At 34.0% G+C, this 23,969-nt stretch overlaps 1 protein-coding gene across 9 annotated transcripts in view; it reads right to left on the reverse strand.

The window, feature by feature from the left end:
• SHANK2 (SH3 and multiple ankyrin repeat domains 2) overlaps positions 1–23,969 on the reverse strand; it is a 358,512-nt gene that overhangs the window by 27,908 nt on the left and 306,635 nt on the right. For 5 of the 9 annotated variants that reach the window (XM_087921306.1, XM_026706776.2, XM_087921305.1 and 2 more), the window contains one exon: positions 90–220. In XM_087921306.1, coding sequence (XP_087777432.1) covers positions 90–220 — 131 coding nt within the window. Of the gene's footprint in view, positions 1–89; positions 221–20,699; positions 20,721–23,969 lie in introns of all 9 variants that reach the window. The other 4 variants (XM_087921302.1, XM_026706768.2, XM_087921303.1 and 1 more) reach the window with 1 other exon arrangement.

A 23,969-nucleotide genomic window follows, 5' to 3' on the forward strand; every position in this document is an offset into this window, starting at 1 on the left:
GCATTTTTTCCTATTAGGAATTTGGAAAAAATCCCTACTTAATCAAAGCCCCCCTAATTTAAAGAAAATTTATTACAGATACCACTCACATTCATATCAGTAGCTGAGGGAAAACATCTACTAGAAGGCCGTTGTTTAATTGTTGCCACTCTGGAATCCACAACTGCATTTTCTGGAATTCTTGATGGCTTGGAAACTGGCATTATTTCGTCAGCTTTATCTGTAATACAGAAATATATGCTAAAATAACTTGTCCAAAGACTAAAAAAGTTAAATGTTGCGATGTAAAATATAATTTAACTTTTTTAAAGATGCAAAGAAAAAGGGGATTTTGGCATTTTAACAAGGCAATGCTTGAACATTGTAGGTCGTGCAAGCCGAGCAATTTTATTGCTGCTGCGTAACATGCATGCTTTAGTTTTAAGCCTGCATGCATTTAATGTTTACTTAGTGTGACTTGAAAAACAATCCTCTTCTTCAAACCTTCAAAATGTGAAGGGAAAATATCTATATAGAAATGGAAAGAAAACCTTTAGAAATAATATATCTGCAGAGAGCTGTTCCACACAGTAGTCATGAGAATGTTACTGAATTTTTAAACAAAAGTAGGCATTTTGAGTGCCCCATATATTATTGCTTTACTATCAAATACAGATGTTAGGCTATTCAGCACTTTTATAGTAAGTATCAATATTCTTAATATTAAAATGATTTTACTTTAGGTCCAATGAGGCGGCTTTGAAAGCTTCAATGAGAATTTTCCTATGAGCCTGACAATTAATCTCTCACAACGAATTCTCATAACCATACTGCTATTTATGAACCATTTTATTTCAGCCTGAAATAGAACTGTGCATTTGTCCATCAGGAGCAGTCATGCAGAAATAACTGTAGAATCAGATTCAATTACTGAATCTGACCACAAATCTTTAGTGTGTGTGCTGAGTTCTATCAAATTATAAATTTGAGACCATGACAGCAGTCATGGTATGATGACTTCATAATGGACAAAAGATGGAAAAACTGATCTGGGCTGGAGAAAAGAAGAGACTATAGTAGACAAAATTGTTGTGAATATTGATTGGCCTTCAGTTTTAAATACAAAATAGATCTCAACCGCATACATTTTATCTACCTTTTTTTTGCAATATGGTAAATTTGGATCTTGTAGTATTGTCACGGTACACCCAATTATAACCATATATCAAAACAAAGGGAACTGCTGTGAGAGTTATTTTTAAAGATACAAGAGAAGAGCTTAAATCAAGAATTAGACTGCAGTTGAAATATAGCATTACAGTTGTGTGAAACCATTCCTTTACACTAATAATAAAACCAAGCCTCTTTACAGACTAGGATTCCACCTATACTAATAATATTTTTCTTTGCAATACCTTTTATATTAACATTTACAGTGTGATTAAATTACAAGCACCACTTATGGACATCCATTTTGAAAAAAATCTAGGAAATGGTAATAAAATTAACACACAACTCAAACTAGGACTTGTATACACAGAAAATATGTATACATAAAAAAAATTGAATAACAGCTAGAAAAAAACTTTATAGCTTATCAAAACTCTTTTACCTCATTAGCAAAATGAATTTAAAAGGTGAATTTTTTGACTATTCTTCTTTCTTTTTCTTTTTTTCTTTTCTTTTTTCAATGAAAATTAGAATAACTGCACTATAAATTACTTTATGGGAAAGAAAAAATGGCACCTTAATGCCTAAAACAGTTATTTTAATTTTTTAATGACTGTTTCACCTGTGCAATGTACAGGAATTACCATAGTGTTCCCAATGTTTGCATTCACTCCCAAAACATTTGGATTAGAGTAGGATAAGGAAAATAGATTTTAATGCACCATTTCTAGTTAAGTGCAGAAATGCATCCCAGTCTAGGATCTTATGAATGTGCAAGGTGCACATGGCAGTGCCTATATATGTGAATATTACTTACTTCCCTCCAATGGTTGGAAGTAGTCTGTGAGCATTTTTGCATATAATATCAATGGTATTTAACTATGCCTAACTACTGAAATGAATAGGGAAGATCTTGTGCTACTTGAGTTTGGTGTGTGCATTATAGTCCTTATGCCCATAGGACAAACTGGATCAAGTCAACAATAATATAATGAAGTTAATTTTCTTAGCACTGGATAACTGCTCTGGAAAAGGAGCCTCTTAAGTTGTTGATAGTTCTGTCAATGTTATTATAACATTGATAAAACCATTAGCAAATACCATGCCAGCATCTACATCTTGTACTTTTTGTTTACCTCCTTCAAACAAGATGAAAAGATATATTTGCAATCAATTTAGCAGTAATCCAAACTGTGTTTTTTTTTTTTTTCAAATTAGGATAAGCCCTTCGATATGAAGTAAAATATATTATCTACTGAGTTTATTTAAAACATTTGGGTATGCTGGCATATCCACCACCAAGAACTTCAAGAAGATTTCATGTTATGTCTCTCCAGCCCTATCAGCGATCCATAAAATACTTTAGGGATCAAGTTAGAATTATTTTGAAAATTGAAATTATTTATCACTTAGTCTGTAAATTATCTGTAAATGCCACAAAACAATTCATTGTTTTTAGAACTAAACAGACAGCCATAACCCTATAACTAGTCAGATAATGAGAGCTACAGGAAAACAATGAAGAGGCTTTGACAGGCACTTGAAAAAGCATGGATATAATCATTGCAAAATTATGAGAACCATGCTACTGATTTTGCAAGACTTTACTGAAAGTCTGACCAAAGCAATAGATTTGACTATAATAAAAGTTTGCAAATATTTTGTAATACATTCACGTATTGCAGCCACACATTATCTCATTTGCATTTATTTTTTGTTGATCTTACAGCTTCTGTTCTCAAATTATTTTCCCTTGTCCAACAATTTCTTTCATTCAGTGGGTGTAGTATGAACCTTTCCAATTGTAGATAAGAATAGCTGGAACTTAAATTGGAATGGGGCAAGTGAATAGGCTTCCAGATAGTATGAAAAAAGGATCTGGATACTTTCGCTGAGTAGAAACTCCAACAGCAGTTCTGATAGCATTGCTAGGTGCTAAATGGCTTGCAACTGTATGCTTCATTTTTGTTTTTTTAAAAGTCACCATAGTAAAGAAATACAGGTAGTCCTCAACTTCTGACCACAATTGAGACCCAAATTTATGTTACTAAGAAAGACATTTGTTAAGTGAGTTTTGCCCCATTTTATGACTATTCTTGCCATAGTTGTTAAGTGAATCATTGCAGTGGTTAGTGACATGGCTATTAAATGAACCTAGCTTTTCTCCCCATTGACTTTGCTGGTCAGAAGTTCTCAGAAGATGATCTTTGATTCTGGGACACTGTAACCGTCATAAATATGCGTCAGTTGCCAAACATCTGCATTTTGATCATGCGACTATGGGGATGCTGCAATGGTCATAAGTGTGAAAAAGGTCACAAGTCACTTTTTTCAGTGGTGGTGTAACTTTGAACAGTCACTAAATGAACTGTTGTAAGTTGAGGACTACCTGTACAACGGGATGAAATAAATCCCTAAAAGAAATGTGTTAATTCAGAAAGAAGATCATTCTTTCAAATAAAAAATATGCTGTTTCTTTGAAGAAACTGAAAAATAATTACAATTTGCAACCAACACTTCATTGTTATTGTAAAATTTGCAAAATTTTCACTTTTTTTTTACATAATTTGAATTGACTCAATTCTCAGCTTTTACCACACTTTTAAAGGGACATAAGGCAAATAAAAAATATATAACAATATTGCATAGCTATGCTGAAATAGTCTTCTAGGTGTTTCTGAAATTTTATGTCATTTCCCGTTAAGATCGGTGTATTTTGTCTCTGTGTCAGACTTTGAAAGTTAAACCTTAAAATATTTGTCAAAGTGGACTTTTTCTCACGCTCATTAATATAATGCCATCTCTGCAAGAAAGTATGTTCCTATATCAGTGAGAATGAGTCTTACATGCTTCAGTTTAAAAGAGTTTATTTATGAAAGTTTCTGTAAACATGTTAAACAAACAAAAATAAAATAAAAACAGGCACAGATGGGGCGCAAGTCATACAGGTGTGAAAAGCCACACCTGCCAAGTAGGATGCATTTGAATAGATAGCCAAGATAGAACACCCATGGAGGTGTCCTCTTCATCTGAGAGCTACTGGGTCTAGGTTCTCTCAGGACAAGGGTTTGACTCAAAAGTTGCGCCTGCAAAGTGCCTGCAGTCAGAAGGTTAGCTCACACCAGCTGCATTTCATCATTAGCTCAGTCATTTAGCAAAAAGCAGCCACAAGCATTTCTTTCACTTGGGAACACACATGGCTGGTTTGTACTGCAGCAAAATGCTTCCTGACTATTTCCCTTCAGACTCAAAACGAAAGGGAGCAGAGAGGGGACCATTGATATATGCACACAGAACACTGATATATGCACAAACGTGGTTTTACTTATGAGTTTGACAATATATTCTAGTGACTCTAAAAAAGTCAATTTAAACACTCAGGTTCAAAGGTCAACTGTTCAGGGCCTATACACAGTGGTATCGCTCAGTGTTCAATTTGCTCCTGAAAAGGGGGTCTTTAAACAATTATCTAAGACACCACCTTGAGGGCCATCTCGTATTCTTTATCTACACAAGAGATGATTTGGAGTTCCATAATGTTAACCAGCCCAGTCCCAACCATATTAACTGGTTTTTCTGCCCTTACTGTATTATTCAATTGCCTGGAGCTCCCTGGCCTGAAGGGAGAAGAGAGAGATTTTTATTACAACACATCCATTAAGATGTTGAGCTATTTTTCAGACATTGTGGCACAGTACTCAACAGCATGTCATGACTCTTACATTCTGACGAGGTCTGGCTGTAAGGAGAGTGACAACGTTTAACTTGCATAATTCAATATCTATGATCTTATCAAATATAGTTTCTCCTACAAATACTGTTCATTGTTGAAAGGGTGTAAGCACATATTATTTTTCCTATTATTATATATTCAAACCCAGAGGATAACCATGTTACCCACAAAAGATCCTGACAAGTAAAGAAACTTCTGAAAATGTCATTCCTGTGCCTAAAACAGTTTGCTGGCACATATTTGTATGTCACAAATGCAATTGAGTCCTGGCATGTTGTAGACTGCATAACCAAGCCAAGATAGGCGTGGCTATGGGCTAGAGATTAATCTGGTCAGACCCACAGAGGATAAGAATGATCATGATCCAAAAAGGCACTTACAGGTTAACCTCAGGCCAGCATGCCAGAAACACCAGGCAAGAGACTAGTCAAACACGGTTTCTAAGGTGGGGATTGTCAATATCCACATACTTACCAAGAACTTCAGTATGCTTGCTCAGAGGGAAGGGGTCATGAAAAAAGAAAACTCAAAAAACAGCTGTGTCCAGAAATGATTTGTATTTGTAAGAAAAGCAATGAATGTCTGGCACAGTGTAAAAAAATGTTCTCATGAAGCTAAAGTGAAAGAACAGAAGCAAATGTTCTTCAAATACCAGCAGCACACATTGTTAACAATGCAAATAGAAACTACAAAATGTTAGACTAATCTAGTCAGCCAGAATATAACGTTAGCCAAATGTAGAAATGGTCAAGTTTTGCCATTCATGGCCGTATGGCTAAGAATTAAAAGGACAGGCACATTAAAAAAAAACCTCTTAAAAATACTATCCCTCATGTGATAATTTATTTCTTCTTCCCTCCCCCTTTTGCCTGACGCATGGGCATGGGCAAAGATGCCCTCTCGGTTATGGCTCTCTGCATTCGGCCACTGCGACGAGGCACTGTGGCTTGTGGTGTTTCTTGAGAGTCATTAACCCCTTCATCTCTTGGTAAGTACACAGTGGACATTGCCACTGCATCCTCACCAGTCCACGTTGAGGCACTGGTTAACTCAACATGAGGGGTGGCTCTTTGGGAAATACGAGTTTCAAGGACCTGTGTCCTTGGTTGTTTGAGAAAAGTTAAAATCTCAGAAAGGTAGTTATGAATGGCTCTTGTGGATGTTGCCACAATGCCTAGCTGCAACTCCATCCGGCCCATGGACTGTGACATGAGACCCATGGACTGTGCATGCTCTCTCTTTATGTTCTCCAGCAGCTGCACAATCCTACTGTTGGTTTCCATCAATAGCTTTTCCCCCTCTGTCAGCTGGGCTTGCCCTCTCCAACCCTGATCCCTAGAGACAGCCTGAACACCATGGCGATCTTCATTCATTTCAATATTCCCCTCCTCAAGAGAGTCACTTTCATATTGAGTTCTACTGAGAGAGTGATCGCCAGGAGATTGTATGTCCATTGTACACCGTCGAGTCCTCTCTGGTGTTGGAAATCCCTCAAAATCTTCTCCAACATTGCTGGGTGTTTCAGATGATGACAGTGGCCATGGCCAACTCTCTGTAGTTCTGGCTGGTGAATCTTCATCTGAAGCAGGCACTGAGGACTCTTGTTCTTCTGCAGGTGTAGATGGTGAGCTTCCTCTCTGGTGCCTGGGTTGCCCCGAAGATCCAGGAACCTCCCCATCTTGTTCCCCAGTGACATCTGGCAATCAAATAGAGGAGCAACAACCACTGTATCTGAGGCCAGGAAGATGGAGGAATCTACATACATTGGACAACACACAAAAAGAAGCCAGTTGGGAAACCAGAGTGTTTGTGTTAGGGATGTCTAAAATGTAGAGACTGAAAAGTGCAGGGAGTGCTGAAATTATTAAAATATCATAAAACGCACACTGTCCTGCACCCATAACACATACAACTAAGCTGGATCCCAAGGCACAACTTTCAATACACTTTTTTGTGATTGTGACATAAATGTCTGTGAACCTATCAAAAAGCTCACCTATGCACTGTAGTGATGTCACAGTCAGAAATCTCTGGGATGAACTTTGGGTCAATTGTCCAAGCGACCTGAGCTTCCTGTGGTGTCAGATGAGCTCCACCACTGGATTGTATGGCAGCCATTGAAGCACTGGTTGCTATCTTCTCTTTTGTCCGTCGTTTCATCTCAGCCCTAAATCCCTTCCAGAATTATTGTCACGAAATCAGCGTGACCATTAATCAAATTTATCCTGTGAACAATGTCTCTAAGCCTCTCATTGTCTGTATACATTTACTTCCTTTCTGCTATTTGTAATAGAAAGTAGTTATAATGTGGGCATTGTTCATCAGGATAGTTTTTCTTTCTTTGAAAGTATTATTTGACTTGTGCTTCTCCTGATTCCTCACTTGAGTAATTTTGTAAAGAAAATACTAAACATTTTTTCCATGTTTCACAAAATCTACAAAGAAAGTTTAAATACTAAATCAAGGCCATATAAGGCCTGACAAATGATGTCAATTCACATGTGCACTAAATCAAATATATTCCTGAACACTTGCAAATAGTTATCAAATGCATGCAATTCATAGACAGACTATTATGATCTGCACAGTAGTTCTTTAGCATATCCAGACTAGCAAAGAATGAGAAAATATCTTGTTTTGGAAAAATAAAATAAGCCTTCTGCCTCAGGGACAATTCAGCCATTTACAATTTTCTGAAAAGTCCGCTGGAATGATCATAATAATCACTGCTTTAAATTATCACACTTCCCACTTTTAAGAAGAGTTGTGTGTGAACATAAATTTTATTAGCTTCTTCTTCTGATCATTCCTAGTGAACTTTGTAGTTGGTGCTAAGCAATATGCACCAATTTGTATGATTTTTCAAATGTTTGAATTTTGTTAGGTGTAACTCCTGCTCATTGAAACACACCACATGCTGCTCTTATCAACTTTATCTGGAGTTATGTGTTTGTGCTAGAGGGGCATGGGTGCATGTATGTCTTATATTAAAAATGATGATTTTATATATTATTCCTTAAAACAATCCCTTGTAATTTCAAATAAGGATTACTGTTATGATTATGGGCAATTTCCAAACGTTATTGTAATTTATCACCCAAGATCTTTTATCCATGTATTTTTAAAGGACACTGTGTACTTCATGTTGTTAGAAAAATGAAGATCTAATCTCAACAATAAATGTTACTGTATAAACTAATTAGTTTTCCATCTTGAAATTAAAATATCCATATTTGGTTTGTGTTTGTGTAGACTGTCCAGTTGCATGTTTTATGAAAATTGAGGATGAAGTTGTATTTATATAAGAAGTATGAGAAGACACTGATGAAAATGGAAGAGATGGGAATGCCTAGTAGCATGCAAACCTTGGAGGCTCCACTGCAGGAAAATTTTTAAAAAGGGCCTTTGTGGATAAATTCGGTATAATATCTGCTGCTTTTTCATTTTTATCCCCATCTTTGCTTCACTACTAGTATAGCATCAGCTGTGACCACTGACTCCAATTTTCCTCAGAGAAATGGGCCACAATTCATGCATTAAAAAATTAGGATTCTTTTAATCAAATGAGCAAATCAGATTAAAAAAATAATAACTGTCTATGCTCAGACCATCTTGGACTACTATACTACTGCTATTTTAATCATTCATAATGTTTGAGATGTAAAGAAATCAGTTTTAAAAGAGTTGCCTTCCTATTTTTTAAATGTTGTGCTTTCAGTCTTTCTTTATCATATGCATACTGTAAATATAAAGTACTACTGGGTCATGTTAAACATAACATCCTACTAATGATAAACGAGACATCAAAATATTCTCTGGATGTTTGGAATAGTTTGGAGGCAGAGTTGTCCCTTATAATGTGGAAATTGGCAATCGTTGTTCCAAAGAAAGCATTTCATTATTAATGATTTTTTTTTTGTTATATATTGTCAGACATTCTTCATTTTTTTGGTTTTGTTGTTTAGAGTGAACCTACTCAAAATGGAAAGTGATAGAACTTACATAATAATCTAAAAGCCTGAATTGTGATTAAAATATTCTGATCACATAATTACTGGGGAAAATGTTATTTGTGGTTAATCTGCCAGGAATCAATTTCAAATTGAAACAAGTGTTTACTACAAATATAGGTATTTGTTGCAATATCTGTAAAATGTCTTGTCCTCTAATCAGAAAAAAAGACACATTGCTATATGGCATGTGTGACCTCTCACATAAATAACCACCAGGGGGAACAGAATCTACAAATTCTTTGTGGATTAAAGTTCTAATATCACTCTTGAATATTTAGGATTGAAGATGATCTATAAAACTGCCTATTGACAAGGAGCAGACTTAATCAAGAGATAACATTAACAATAAATAGTAAAAGCAATTCCACTTAACAGGATTGCAGTATTTATTTACTATTAATATGGATACAAAAAACAAAAATAATATTGCAAAAATGACTTTAGGCTATTTTTCATTAAGTGATCATGGTAACTTAAGAAAACTGAGCAAAACTACACTGAATTCATCAGGCTCTGTTTGATAGATTTTATCCCGGTTGTTTACAGATTGATATGATAAAATCAAGATTTCAACCTATTAAGATGATGACACTAGCTACTGTGTTGGTGGTGTGGAAAAAGCATATTTAACAGAATGGAGGCAATGGAAATTTTGTGTGTCTGAGAGTTTTGCTGCCCAATGGCAAAAGTGGATAATCAGATGGCTTGCTCCTCTGGGCCTGATGATTAGGAAACGCACTTCTAATATTTATGTATTTCCCTAATTGATATGCTTCAGTTTCAGATCCTTGACTGGTTCTTGACCAGAATCAAGACTCAAATCTTTAAGAGCTGTGTTTAATTTTGCGAGTCTGAGAATTGTTCACTACAGGGAATAAACATTAACATGCCAACACGTTATGTGGCATGTAGAGACTATGCTGAAGTTACCATTCATGTTTGGTGCAGATTCAACACTACTGATTTTTAATTATAGTTAAAAAATAAGGAACAGCTTATAGGCATGTGGGCCTCTTCAACCTGCTCTCTTACTTTGCCAGTTTATGCATGGTTTATTGGTATATCCGCAAAGAGACCACCATAGCTAATGCTAAAAAACTTCATTGTCAAATAGACTCAACTTCCAAACCAGATTAAAAAAAACTGACTTTAGTAACTTATTTTACAACCATGGTTAACAGCACTGCAGATAATTACTGCAGGTAATCATTATTTTTGAAATTCACATTCCAAAGGGAAGAGAGTTTGGAACAATTTACTTTCTATATAAAAAGAAACATAGATACCAATTTCCAACAAAACACAGACCTTTAAAATGAATTAAATCTTAAAACATTAGAAAGAAGCAAATAAAACCAAGCAAAATGATAAAACATGGTTAAAGCTGACAAAAGGGGTAAAAGAAAATTACTATACCTGAGACAAAGGGAAAAGGAGGATAGAGTTTATGAGTCCATGATCAATTCCTTTTAACTATAGTTAAAAAATCAGCAGCTGAATGTATCTGCACTCTGCCTCAATATATTTTCACAGAGCTTCTATCTCCATAGCCTGTTTTAGACATATAATAATGAACCAGCATCCTGGTTCCTGATTCCTAAAGATCTGAACTCATAAATATTCCTTAGTTTCAATTTATCTCAACACATATTTCAGAATGCTTAACTATACAGATGTATATGAAGTAGATTGGGAATGGGGGAAAGGGGGGAAAGGGTGGGCCAAAGATTTGATAATTTGGATTTATTATTCACTATTTTTTATCTGATGTGTTTAAAAATAAAACAAAATAAATCTGGAGTGTTCAGATTGTTCAATAATGAATCATTCTATAATAAGGACATGATTGTTCCCTCTTCTAACTGATCAGATGCCTTCTTCTTTTCTATGATGACATAAACAATTAGATTTATACTTGGGAATATTGTTCAGAAAGATGGCATCTCAAGATTCTCTGCTCCAAGAATTGTAAACTTCTGGTAAAAAGAGTGACAACCTTGATATATCTTGTGCATATGAAAATGAATAATCTTGAATATGAATACTTGTGCATGTGTTGATTATTTGTATTTTGTACATGTCCTCCCCTATGATAGGACTCAGTTCTGGCTAGAATGTCTGTCAAATGCTGCCAGAAGTCAGGACTACACCACCTCCATAGATGCTTGGGTAGAATCATGGTGTTGGAGTACTGCTGGCTCCTTGCATCACAGAAGTCATTATCAGAATAGTCATTTTCTTTCTGAGTTTCTCAGTAAATGCAGGACACCATTTATAATTTATTTATGATTTAAAATCCACAAAAAAATAGCAAGGATAACCTAGCTGTAGAAAATCTATAGAAACAGTAGACTCTAAAGTACATTTTTTTACAATAGAGGCATTAGTTTAAAAGAAAACCTAATTGGTTTCACTGAGAATAGTAGACTCTTATGTCCATCTTGAGTCTTACCTGCCACTTGCATTGGCAGCTGATCCCTCCCCTGAGATGTGCTGCTCTCAGAGGCCCTCCTTTTGAGATCCCACCAGATTTTTCATCTCTATTGGATTGCTTTCTTTTCCTTATATATATTCTTCCCTTTCCCCCCATATGAACTTCAGGACTGTAGAAGTAGGTTTGATCTTCTTGCTGCGAGATACATGGAAAGTTCTTTGGGTACAATAAATACAGCTAGCAATGCAACAGCCGTAGTAATACACTTGAGGGTTGTCTTGAAGACCCAGTTTGTTGCTCTGCATTTGAACTCATGTTTGCATCATGCCCCTTCTTCTTACACTATTCAAGATGCTTCAGGTATGGCAGAAGTTTTTGAAAACCTAAGACAGATACAGATAAAAACTACCAACAAAATAATTAATACAAAACTGGGTGCAATTTCCATTGCACCTTTATATAATGACTTCTGGTAGGTACAATATGTAATTGAGGGTAGTTATGCAAATATTGTTCCATCTGCAAGTGGTTGTTTTCAAATGCTGTATGATAAGAACCATGTAAACATAAAACTTGTGAGGGTATGTGATTTCACATGCTCGCGTAGGAGTCTGTACATGTTAAGATTTATGTTTGCACATATATACACATTACAAAACCACCATCAGTAGTGTAAAATGTATCTGTGGTGAGTAATTATATAGGTAATTTCTAGACACGAAGCCTCATGCCATAAAATTCCCTGCAGCCGTTTCATTAGCATGTGTTTCCTAATTTATTCGTGCAAAATAAACATATATTTACTATTATTTAATATGCACCTGTGATAATCTAAATTTAAAGACAGTATATAACTCAAAACTCCCATGCTATTAATAATGTAATGAATTAACTTTAAAGTAAAACTCATTTAAAAACTTTTGCATCTCCAACTCTGAAAACATTGACATAATTGTCCTTAGACTTGCAAAACAATATGTAGGGATAGTTACATATTTCAAGAGGTTCAATATGAAAAAGGGGAACAAAGAATGGAAGAGGAAAAGTATAGTATATTTACCTGCCCCAGTTAAATCTGAAAAACTTAACCCCTACTTATTTCATTAATAGTAGCATGTAGCCCATGCTCACTCGATATGTTTCTTAGTATATGTTTCACCAAATTTAAAAGTTTTCAAAAATTATTATGTACTACATAGTTTAATTATCCTATTGGTATGATATTACTTATGTTTTAAATATTTATTATAATTATTTGATATTAATTATTTCCCATTATCAGCAAAAAAAGATAAGCATTGGAGATCAGATAAAACAAAGAAGAAGCAACTTTGGACAATTAAAGCTGGTATTCAAAGAGCTGCTTTCCATGCACATTGAGCTTCTAGTGCAATTGTTGTTAAATACAACTTGGAAGAGTTTCACTATGTTGTGAGTGGAAATTGAAATCTCTTAATGGATCATGGAAAAAACCAGCAGTCCCTTGAGTGCCATGCCAAATATTTTAATTTAAGGGAAATAGGTGGTGACATTATAGTTACAGAAAAAATAAATTATATAAGTCAATATAGGAGGGTAATTTACTACTGCACAATGCAACTAGGTTAGCTATTACAAGGATGGTTTCAAATGCAAATTAATGTACCTAAGGGTATAATGTAGAATGGGGTGTCAAACTCAATTTCATTGAGGGCTGCATCAGGGTTGTATTTGACCTCGGAGGGCCAGGTGCACGTGATCAGGGTAGGCATGGCCAGCTTGACGTCACTTCTGTTGGGGGTGCCTATGGCGCCTATGGTGGCCCAAGCACTCTGCCAGTGAAAAGAGCTCGGGAAGGCTGCACGCAGCCCTCCTGAACTCCGTTTTTGCTAGCAGAGGTATCACCTCTGTTTCACTGTTTCCAGGGCATCCCCATGGGCCAGATCTAAGCACTCCACAGGCCAGATCTGGCCCGTGGAACTTGAGTTTGACACCCCTGATGTAGAAAGTACTATCTGAAGTAGATTTTTTTCATCAGTTATGGATGAAAATAAAATATAGGTAATAAATTGCTTGAATGCAAATATATGCATGTGTGTGCATGCACGTCAGATGCACACATTTAATTTTAAGCCCAAACCATATCAACAAACCAGAAAACTTTTCAGCTCAAAAGAGAAGACATTAGTACTACACTTAACACAAGTAAGTAGAAGACTGGATACAAGTTTTAGCTGAAAAAATAACACCAGTTATTATCCAACCTAATCTACAATAAAGTTTGAATTGAAACCAATACACTCCTTCTGATAAAAGGGGAAAAAAAGCCCTTTAAAATCACATGTTGCATTTTAGAGCATGCTATAGGTCTATTTATTAATTATTCTCAGTTATGTTTAATCAATAATTATTTGTTGTAAGTGCAGCGTGTGTCCATATGCACATGTGCTACATAGTTTTGGATTTAATTATGAAGCTACTTTGTGGTATCTCAATTCTGCCACTTCTTAGAACAGCTGTTATTTTTCCTGGTAAACACATGCCTGCTATCTTAGGAAAAGATATGGCTACTTTAAAAAATTGCAGACAGGTGCTATAACTGTGCCCCTCTGATCTGAATATAAGATTAAAAAAAGAAGACTATATTTATATTTAATTAAATATTTTAATTAAAAAGCAAAAATATTCTTCCAATATTTATTTACTAGGGTATAACCATTCTGAGTGCATCTAATTGTATTTTAAGAGGGAAATGAACACCAGTGAGAAGTTTCTTTCTTCCCACTGTTGATTCAGAATATTGAGGGCATCCCTGGGCAGATTTAAGGCAGCAGCCCCCAACCAGGGACCGACACCAGGAACCGGTTCTGTGGAGAGTGTTTTTTCCACGTACCAGAGAAGGTGTGGTTTTGCATGCGGCCTGCATCTTGCAGATGGGGCTTTGTTTGCATGGCCTGGTTCCTGGCACGTCATGACCCAGTGCTGGTCCATGGACTGGAGGTTGGGTGTATGCCCTGCTTTAAGGTATATGCAAAGGCATACATGTGTCTGGGTACACTTCTGCATCCACATCGGTCCATGAAATTTGAAAGATAGTAAGATAAATACCCACATCATGAGTAAATGAGTCCTTTCGTTGAAAAATATAGTCAATAAATTAAAAAATATGTATGAACAAGTAAATAATCTTGTAGAGTCAAAACATCATGCAAAGATAATATGGCTTGGAATAATATTAATATTAATAAAATAATAATAATATAATAATAATATAATATAAACTATTATAACAGAAAGTATAGTTTGGACTACAGTCAATAGTTTATGGTATTAAAATTTAGCATGCTGTGTAAATTAGATAAATCATAGAATTTTGTTCTGCCTACACAAGCCAGAAAGTACTGATCTACTAGCATCTACTTCAAGTAATAATGGCTCAATCTTCCTTATACAAAATCAAGACTGAGAAAGTTAATAAATGATTTGGTGTAATGTCTAAATATGTTTTGCAGATTGTGGCTTGGGTTATTATGATTATACATGATGTGTATATAAAGATGTGTGTGTGTGTGTGTATGTGTGTGTGTGTGTGTGTGTAAAGTACCATGCTTTACATTCTAAACTATACTTGGTAAAATACATTTAGTATGATGGAGATATATTAGAACAGTGTTAGCAATATCTTATGAATTATGTGATCACCTAGAACAGTCATCAAAAAGTGAGTCCCAAGGGCCATACATGTTAGCATATCCTTGGTGCTTTCCAGCTCTCCCCTTAAAATGGGTAAAGTCAAAATACTGACTCTTTTTTTGGTACTTTTTATGGTTTGGAGAGGGTCCAGGTGTAAATGTATGCCAGATGCTCAAGGCACAATTTCACAAAGCTCTCCTCAGTTTTGTATGTAGCTAAGCAAACTGTGGAACAGTCCTCAAATCAAGGAAATGATGTCTTGTACAACCCAAGGTTGCTGAGAAGATGCCATCATGCCCAAATTGTAACTTGAGTTTTAAAAGAACTTAAGAAACTATATTTGGATTTTATATCAGAGCATAGTATAGAAATATATTGTATATGGAAGCTAAATGCTCATACTAAAATAAAAGATGTTTTAATCCTGTAGGCTTCCATTAGAATTTCTAGAATATGACATAAATTATTTTGAAGATCTGTATACTAACAGTTGTCAGAGTATTTTTTCTAATTTAATGTTATGCCAATGTACAAATATCACATAGTTAAAAATCTTATCATTAAAAATAAAAATTGACAATGGATTAGGGGCAACTGTGTATAATAATTTTTTTAATAAACTACCCTAGTTCTACATAAGATTTAATAATAATAATGAAACTCAGAGCTGTAATTTTCCCTCTTTTTAGCTGTTACTTTGATAGCTAAATATAAACTCATCCAGTTTTTGGAAATAACTACTAATGTTGCTTGTTGCTTCTATTTTGATGAAAAAAAATATTTACATACAACCCCCTCAAACCCTTCTTAAATGTCCATGAAGGGAACTAGAAATCTTTTTAACAGCATTATTCCTGGAATACAAGAAATATTATTTGAATTACTTTCTAAATTCAACCATACCGTTTTAGGCTCAAAAGAAAGAAAAGCTTTTCCATTCTGATATTAAGATTTGCTGAATTTTAGTTGGGAGTTGAAAGAGATGAAATTTAAAAATAGAGAGCACTTTCCCAAAAAGCACAGTACGTTTGGCAGAATCCCATGGGAAATAAAAACAAGCCACAAGTTTCCTAAAAGCATTTATTTTATAACTTCCATTAGAAAAGACCATGGAATTGTTAACAATTGAAGAAAAATGAATTCTAATGGAAAATGATTCCTAGTGAATTTTACAGCACAGCAACAGCTAGACCACAATGTGCCATGGAATCTGAAAGACACAAAGAGATTAAAAGCTTTGAAAAGACATTGCATAGAAACCCTTACACTTGGAAAATCTTAATAAATCCATTGCGTCAGTTCACTTACTCCTTTTTTGTCAAGCAGTTCAAGAATTTTTGCTCAGTAAAGTACCGCTACGTACAGTAGCCATAGAACTGTGATCCCCTTGAGTGCCTATGATTCCATTGTTCGTTTCCTGCAATGCTTTTTTCACCAGGACTGGAAAATCACCCACAATTATTTTTCTGCAGTGAAGAAAGACAACTAAGTACTTTACGTATTGGGGTGAATGATATGTTATAACATGTTTACATGTGGTATGCATTTACAACTGGTAAGAAATGGAGAACTATTTCTGAAAATGGCACTGGAGGTTGCTGTTTTAATTATATTTAACACATGACAATTATTTTTTTGAGACAGAGCAAGGAATTTTCTCAAAAAGTATCTGAATAGATTTGAATGTCTTACTAACCAGGCAATTCAGAAAGAGAGCTTGGATGGGCATTTGGTTTAAGAGAGAGCTTTAACTTTAGACAATTATTTAATCTATGTGGGTTTTCATGGTTTAATCTTTCTTTATTATGGTCAAGAGCAGCAAAAGCTGGAAATGTCACATGTCTCTCTAGGAAGCCCTGTGATATAACATTTTGTTTTGTTACATTATTTTTCTATATGTTAAAGAAAGAGTAAAATAAATTCACTATATAACTAATAAATTCACCATTTACCTAATAAACCATAACCAAAATAAAATAAAATAAAAATAAGGCCAGAAGATAGTAGCCTAACTGCATATCTACAAGAACATTAACTTAAATAAAAATATGATTTAATAAATAATAAATAAGTAATACAGTTTTAATTAAAGGTTGTTTTCATTTTGTTTCAACCAATGAACACTTACACAAATATCTTTCAGAAATTCCATATTAGACTTTTTAGCTTCAGAAATATTTATTGATATCTTCCATTAGACAATATTATGATGGCTTGAAGACTTCTGTCCAAAATATCTTCCAAAATTATCCATTTATTTGAAGATGCCTGGTTTATCTGTTTGTATTATAGTTGTGCTGTTAACAGCTTTGTATTCAGTTCCACAATGATGAAATAACAAGGGCTATATTATACAGTCTTTTCAGAGCCTCTACAGGGCCACGTTTGACCTCAGTTTTATTAAAAAGTATAGCAAGAATAGCATTTGTTTTGACAATTATTTTTTTAAAAAAATCAAACTTTCTCTTGAAGAAAAAGAAATCAACATTGAAAATGGAACAGGATATAAACATTGTCTCTTTGGGATGACATATAGCAATTAAAAAACAAAACAAAACCCCACACTCTGGATTGCTGCATCTTTGGTTGAATTAATATTTGTAATTACAAGGGCAAGATCAACAAAAATAGAAACGCTTTTAATGTGAAATAGGCTAATAAATCCTATTTCAAGTCTACAAATATGTCTATGTCAATTAAGAACTTCATAAAAACCAATAAATTAATGTCATGTACTTGTGTCACGTTATCATTTTGAAAGGACTTAAACTGATTTGCAAAGTCTATTCAGTATAGAAGTGACATGGTATTTTAAATATCTAACTATAGTTTTGAAGTATTATCAAATACAATAAATTACCTGTTAGAATAAAGTCTGGTGCTGATGGAGTGACTTCAGAAAACAAAATATAAATAATTAAACTATTTAACTATGCAGAAACTAACAGTTCTTTGGCTAAAATCAGGGATCTGTGAAATAATGTGTGCTCTGTTTTATTTTATGAATTAATATTTTTATTAAATCAGTCAGATGGGTTATTTTATTTTACTGTTTTGTGTTTTAAAAATAATATTAATTAATTATTAATAATATTTTTAAACAATCAACTCGCATTAATGTGACTATCAATAAATAATTAAGTTACTTAATTTGTTTGGAATTTGTTTGTAGTTTCACAAACATATAATATACACTGCTATCCTTGTAAGAGTCTTCACTCAGATATGAGCATAGAATTTCCCTATTCATTTCAATATAGTTACTTTATCCACACATGCACACTTTTATGTATGTCAGTTGGGTCTATGCACTAATTTTAACAGTTAGCACACTACATACATGTATACAAAACTTGCAATGGCATTAGTCATTTCTGAAGCAGGGCACAGTTGTTCACACATTTTATACAGGAAACCATGCTATGTAATTTATTCTTCTTGAATTACCGGAGATACACAACATACACAAATGTTTTATGTCAACTATATCAAAATATTTTCTTTTATATTTATGTTACATTGCTCCTTTTCCAGCATTTTAGCATGACCCTGGAGAATCTGACTTACTCATTTCACTTAGTTGTGGCTGATATAAAAGGTCATTTGCAGTACAGAAGTATTTGTGAGGTCAGGCTACCATGATGTATGAATTCTAAATTTTTTTTTTTCCAAAAAAATGTTATAGTTATAATAATTAATCTTTTTAAATATAGGTATTACTCATAAGAAACTATTTTTAGATAGCAAGTACTTATTTCCAACACTAATAGTATATTATTGAATTCATCAAAGATAATAAAAAGAAAATATGGATGTTGCAGTTTGAGAAGATATTACTGAACTTGTGTAAGGTGCAAAAAAAAAAAGTTAAAAGCAATGGAAAACTGTGTGCTATATTTTAATATTTTATGGCTCTAATTTCCCAATAAAAATATTATTGACCGTACCGTAGTCCTGATCTGATCGTTCTACTCTATGTAAGGAGCTGCAGTTAGGAGGCACAAAGTTCATTGAGTGAATCAATCCTCTCAGTATCATGGAAATCTCAGTGTGGAGAACAGATGCCAATAAAGCTATGCCTGCTATTGAACTGAATGGAACAGTCTCTACATAAAGTACATGAAAAGTTTCTTTGATATATCGTAGGACACACCTGTTTTGAAATAGGGTTGCACAAAGAATAGTGAATGTATTAATTCTTAGTATGAGCAATTGATCTTTCAAAGCAGACATTCTAAGGTTAACCTTCATATGCCTAGTGAATGCCACAGCATGTGAAATAAGTCTGAGTCTGAATGGTCAAACATTAGCCTTGAATATCAATAGGATCTATGTTTTATTCAGGAAAGGAAGAATAAGCAGGCACACATTATACGTATTGTATAATTCAATTCCAGTATAGAGTCATAACTTCATAGAGGCTCTCAACATGTCAAGGGCTTTTATAACTACACAGATATTTTTGGTAGACAAGCTGGAACACCACTATACTAAGGAAATACTGAATTTGAAACTTTAGAAAGTGAATGTACTAGTAAGTAATGAAAGCAAAATTAAGCAAATCTTATTTCAGTCATTTCAATTACCATTGTAAGACGTTAGTATTATAAACAAGTTTGTAATTTATATGCCATTGGTCTGTAATGTCTTTCGTCTTTATGATACATAAAGGATTAGCAATGTGCTGTGTGATCACATATATCAAAATCAAGTACCCTGCCTTGAAGAAAACAGGTGACATAAAAAAGCTTGGGAAGAAACAGGATGCAACCAAACATATGCAAACTTTATGTGCATACATTTAATCTTACTACAAAATGTCCATTAATCCCCATTAGTCCTTTTATTTAGTAATCAGTTAATGTAAGTTGCACAATAAACTTGTATGCTTTGCAGCAGAGGTGGGTCTCAAGGAGATAAAGGAGAAGAGAGTTGTGACCTTATGGATTAGTTAAAGGGACAGCATTCCATGCACACGGGACAGTGTGGAATATGCTACATTAAACCTGAAATTATGCAGAGCAGCAGTACTCCCGGTAGACTCAAAGGGTGTATGTGAGGTGCCTATTTTTTGAGACAGAGGCAGTGTGGTTCTGTGATTAATAACTGGCCATTAAGCAGGCAAGTTAATTAAGTGATGCAGGACTACACCAAACTCCTGTTACTTGCCACTGTTTCTCATAGGGCTGCTTCACACATGACATGCCAACATGACGGGAATCATAGTGTAGGGGAAAAAGCAATCAAGGCGATCATTTTGCCAGTGTCCATTTTGACTCTGTTACACGCTTAGACAAACAGCACAACATGTGTGTGCATATTTTTCTACGCAAGGAGGCTCCAGTTTGTAAGAAGTATATTATGTATGAAGCAGTCCTAATTAGTAGCCAGTTAGCACAGTAACCTTGTGGTAATGACTGGGGAACAACCAGAAACGGTCTCAAACATATAAAGGGAGCGAGAGTTGGGATAAAGGAGGCAAGGCAAAAGAAGAAGAAAAAATGGGATCATTTATGTCAAACAAGATTTCTCAAGGGATATAATTATTTTATACTTTTGCAATCCATTAACCATACTGATTGTAATGGTTTGTGATTGATAATTTGAACCACTACATACAATTGTGTATTCCACTTTAGTATAAGATGGTGCAGGAAAAAAGAATAAAAAATAAAGAGACAAAAATGCTTCCCCTTACCCTTCTTCTTCCGTACTGAAGCTTGGAAATAGAAAGGGAATGAAAATAAATCAAAATCTGAAGAGAATAGTCTTCTAATAAATGTTAAGGCTTAAGCACTAACACTGAGCATTAGACACTCCTACTGGTAGTACTGGATGAACTGTATTTAAGAGACATTAAAAAGTTGGCCATTTCTAAAATCAATACCTAATTTCAGAACTTAACCAGTATAGATGGGAGTTTGGGGGGGAAAATACAGTTTGAAAGAGACATTCTCAAAATACTTAGAATTTAAAGAGAAATGAACTGTAACCCTCTGGTTATCAATTCCTAATTACTTTTCTGCAAATGTTAAAATGATTTATGAATGAAATTGTAATTATTAAAGGGTGCCTAATAGTGATAATTCAAAGACTTAATGGAATAAGAGGCTTCCATATAATCAGGCTATGAGTTCTTAAGTCTGTGGATTCCCACATGACAATTGGAGGCAGATATCGGTATCTACTCTAAAATACCAGCAACATGGCTGATAAAATGTCAGCACATATTCATTGTTTCATATAAGAATTACCTGAAGTCTTTTCATTACTATCTACAAAGTTATTTGTGCTGATTAAAAGTATTCAGCACAGACTTTGTTTTCCAGGTCAGCAAATATCTCCCAAAGATGGATTAATTTTCAGGACAGCAAAAATTAAATATTACTAATATATAACATGTCAGAGGAAGGGATTATCTGAAAGTCAATGGGTTAAGTGTTTTTAGGGGCAAATAGAAAATAAATCCAACCACCACAATGCTTCTAGAGTTGTCTACTGCCTGAAAGCTAAATATATTTCCTATTATTTACAAAAGAATAAATTGCTCATCAAACTTGGAAGATATTTGAACCAGTTTTAAGTGAAATAAAAAGGGAAGGGGCTGGAAAATAATATTTTAAAAGCAGCATAACCAAAGTACATTGGAAATAACATATAGTTAGCATATGCATTGTACCTAATCTAATTTCTAACATTTCTACAGGGTAGAAAATGACCAATCTGTGCACATAATTCATTGACAACGGACAGATATTCTAAGTTTGAAAAAAATAACTTATTTTCTGAAGCATTTTCTTTTTTTAAACAGTAAGATATAATATATATATTTACAATAGTTTACTTAAGAAAGCATAATATTTTCATTAAATGATCTTTATTAATTACATTATGGGTGTAGCTATGCTAATTGAAGAAAATATAAACAATCTAAAATCTAAAAGAAATAAAGACCAATTTCTCTGATAAAAGAGAATCAAAGCCTTTTTTCTCCAATTACAATAATCTTATTCTCAATTAATTATTTAGTAGTATTTTATTATGTGATCATAATATTTTGTAATAAACTTGGCAACTTTGCATATCATACCTCTCTGCCAGTTAACATGCATTTCACCGTGCTTTAACATATTCAATTAATTGATATACAAACAGATAAACTTTCAAAGCACCAAGTCCTGAAAGCTTCTTAGAAAACATCTAGGCCAGAACCAACTACATGAACCTTATGCAAGATCAACTCTACAACTAATAGTGCTGTGCTTTAATGGAAATTAGGAAACATCCACTGAATGGCTATGATGACATTTTCAATTGCCTGTGCTATGCAAGGAAAAGGCTTCTTAAGAACAGGAGGTGGTCTACTAAACAGCCCCCATTGCTGCTATAGCATATATTTATTAAACATACACATATATCCACACATGTTTTCTCAGAACAATACTCAATTTGCTTCGGTGATACATACAAACTAGCAAGTAAGTGTGCACAGGATTGCACGCTGCATGTATATATTCAAATTCTTTACTACAGACAAGCAACCCAGACTACATTTTAATGCTACAGATCTGGGTTGCAAAAATATATACAATTATTAAGTGGCAACAAAGAGATACAGAAACATCTAACTCATTATTGCCCTCTACTGGTCATTCCACTTTTAAAAATATCTGGTAGTTCTAACGTTAGCACTACTGGCAGGCATACATACACAGCTTACATTGTGTATTCTTCTACAGCTTGATAAGAAGTACCTAAGTTCAATAAAATGCCTAAATATCAATAAAACTTCCTCGCTTGAAATTAGTTGAATTTGAAGTGGATTGGTAGTTTTAATGATACATGGGAAAGAACTTGGGAGATGGGACAAAGCAAAGTTGCCTAGAATTGGCCAAATAAGAGACAGCATAGCCTGCAGTTGGATAGTGAGAAGGCAACAGGTTTAGAAGGTACCCTCCCTATTTCATAGGCTATAAAGAGAGGGGGGTGTTGGTGAGAGATTTATATTTTAAGACTTGCAAGAGTCTGGTTAATGTAGTTTTACAGGAGAGCTAGCCTGTCTGCTCATGTTCCTGTCTGGCCTACCTTGACAGTAGCTTTATTCACACCAAACCTGTGTACTTCTGTAGAATTTTGAATAAATCAAAACTAGATTTATGAAGCTATAAGACAAGATTTTATCACAAGCATATTTTTGTATATAAAAATCATATTACTAAAGAAGAAAGGTTATAAATGGTTAGACAAAAATATGGAAATGAAATATGTTAGGGAATTTTACAATACAAGGATAACAGAATTATACAGAACATAATTTAAAAATGTACTACTATTGGATGGACTTAGGATAATTAATGAATTGTTATAATATAAATTAATTTAAAACTTTGAATATCTCGTATAAAAAGATGGAATAATAGTTTAGTCAAATAAATGATTAATGATGATAATAATGTAAACATATATATTAGATTGATAATATTAGAATTTATACAAACTGTGAGGACTGTGGAGAGAATGCACAAAAGATTTGTAACCAACCGACACACTGTATTTATGTAACTGGAAGATGGTTTTATGTTTTATGTTTTGTTTGTGTATGTTTGTCTAAAAATAAAAAATTCTTTAAAAAAAAGAAAGGCTGTTCTTTTATATTACAGTGATTATTTTTCTATTGTTTTTTACAGTGATTATTTTTCTATTGTTTTTATCTTTAAAAAAGTATTCAATACTAAACTTTTTAAAAATATTATAAAAGAAAAAAACCTTAAGTCTAAGAGTTTTAGTTGACTTTATTTAGGAAAAATAAGCTGATTTGAGCCAGAGTGATCCATTTGAAGTAGTAATATGTGCAGTTATTATAGTTACCTTTATACATCTTCAAATCCTACAGTACTTAGGAAGTCTTTGAAAAACAATGAACTATTTTCCTTAATTCAGTTTGCATTTTTATACACATTTTATCCTC

The sequence above is a fragment of the Pseudonaja textilis genome, chromosome 1 (genome assembly GCF_049901715.1).
Source record: "Pseudonaja textilis isolate UNSWEBS1 chromosome 1, rPseTex1.2, whole genome shotgun sequence".
In the NCBI taxonomy this organism is placed as follows: Eukaryota; Metazoa; Chordata; class Lepidosauria; order Squamata; family Elapidae; genus Pseudonaja; species Pseudonaja textilis.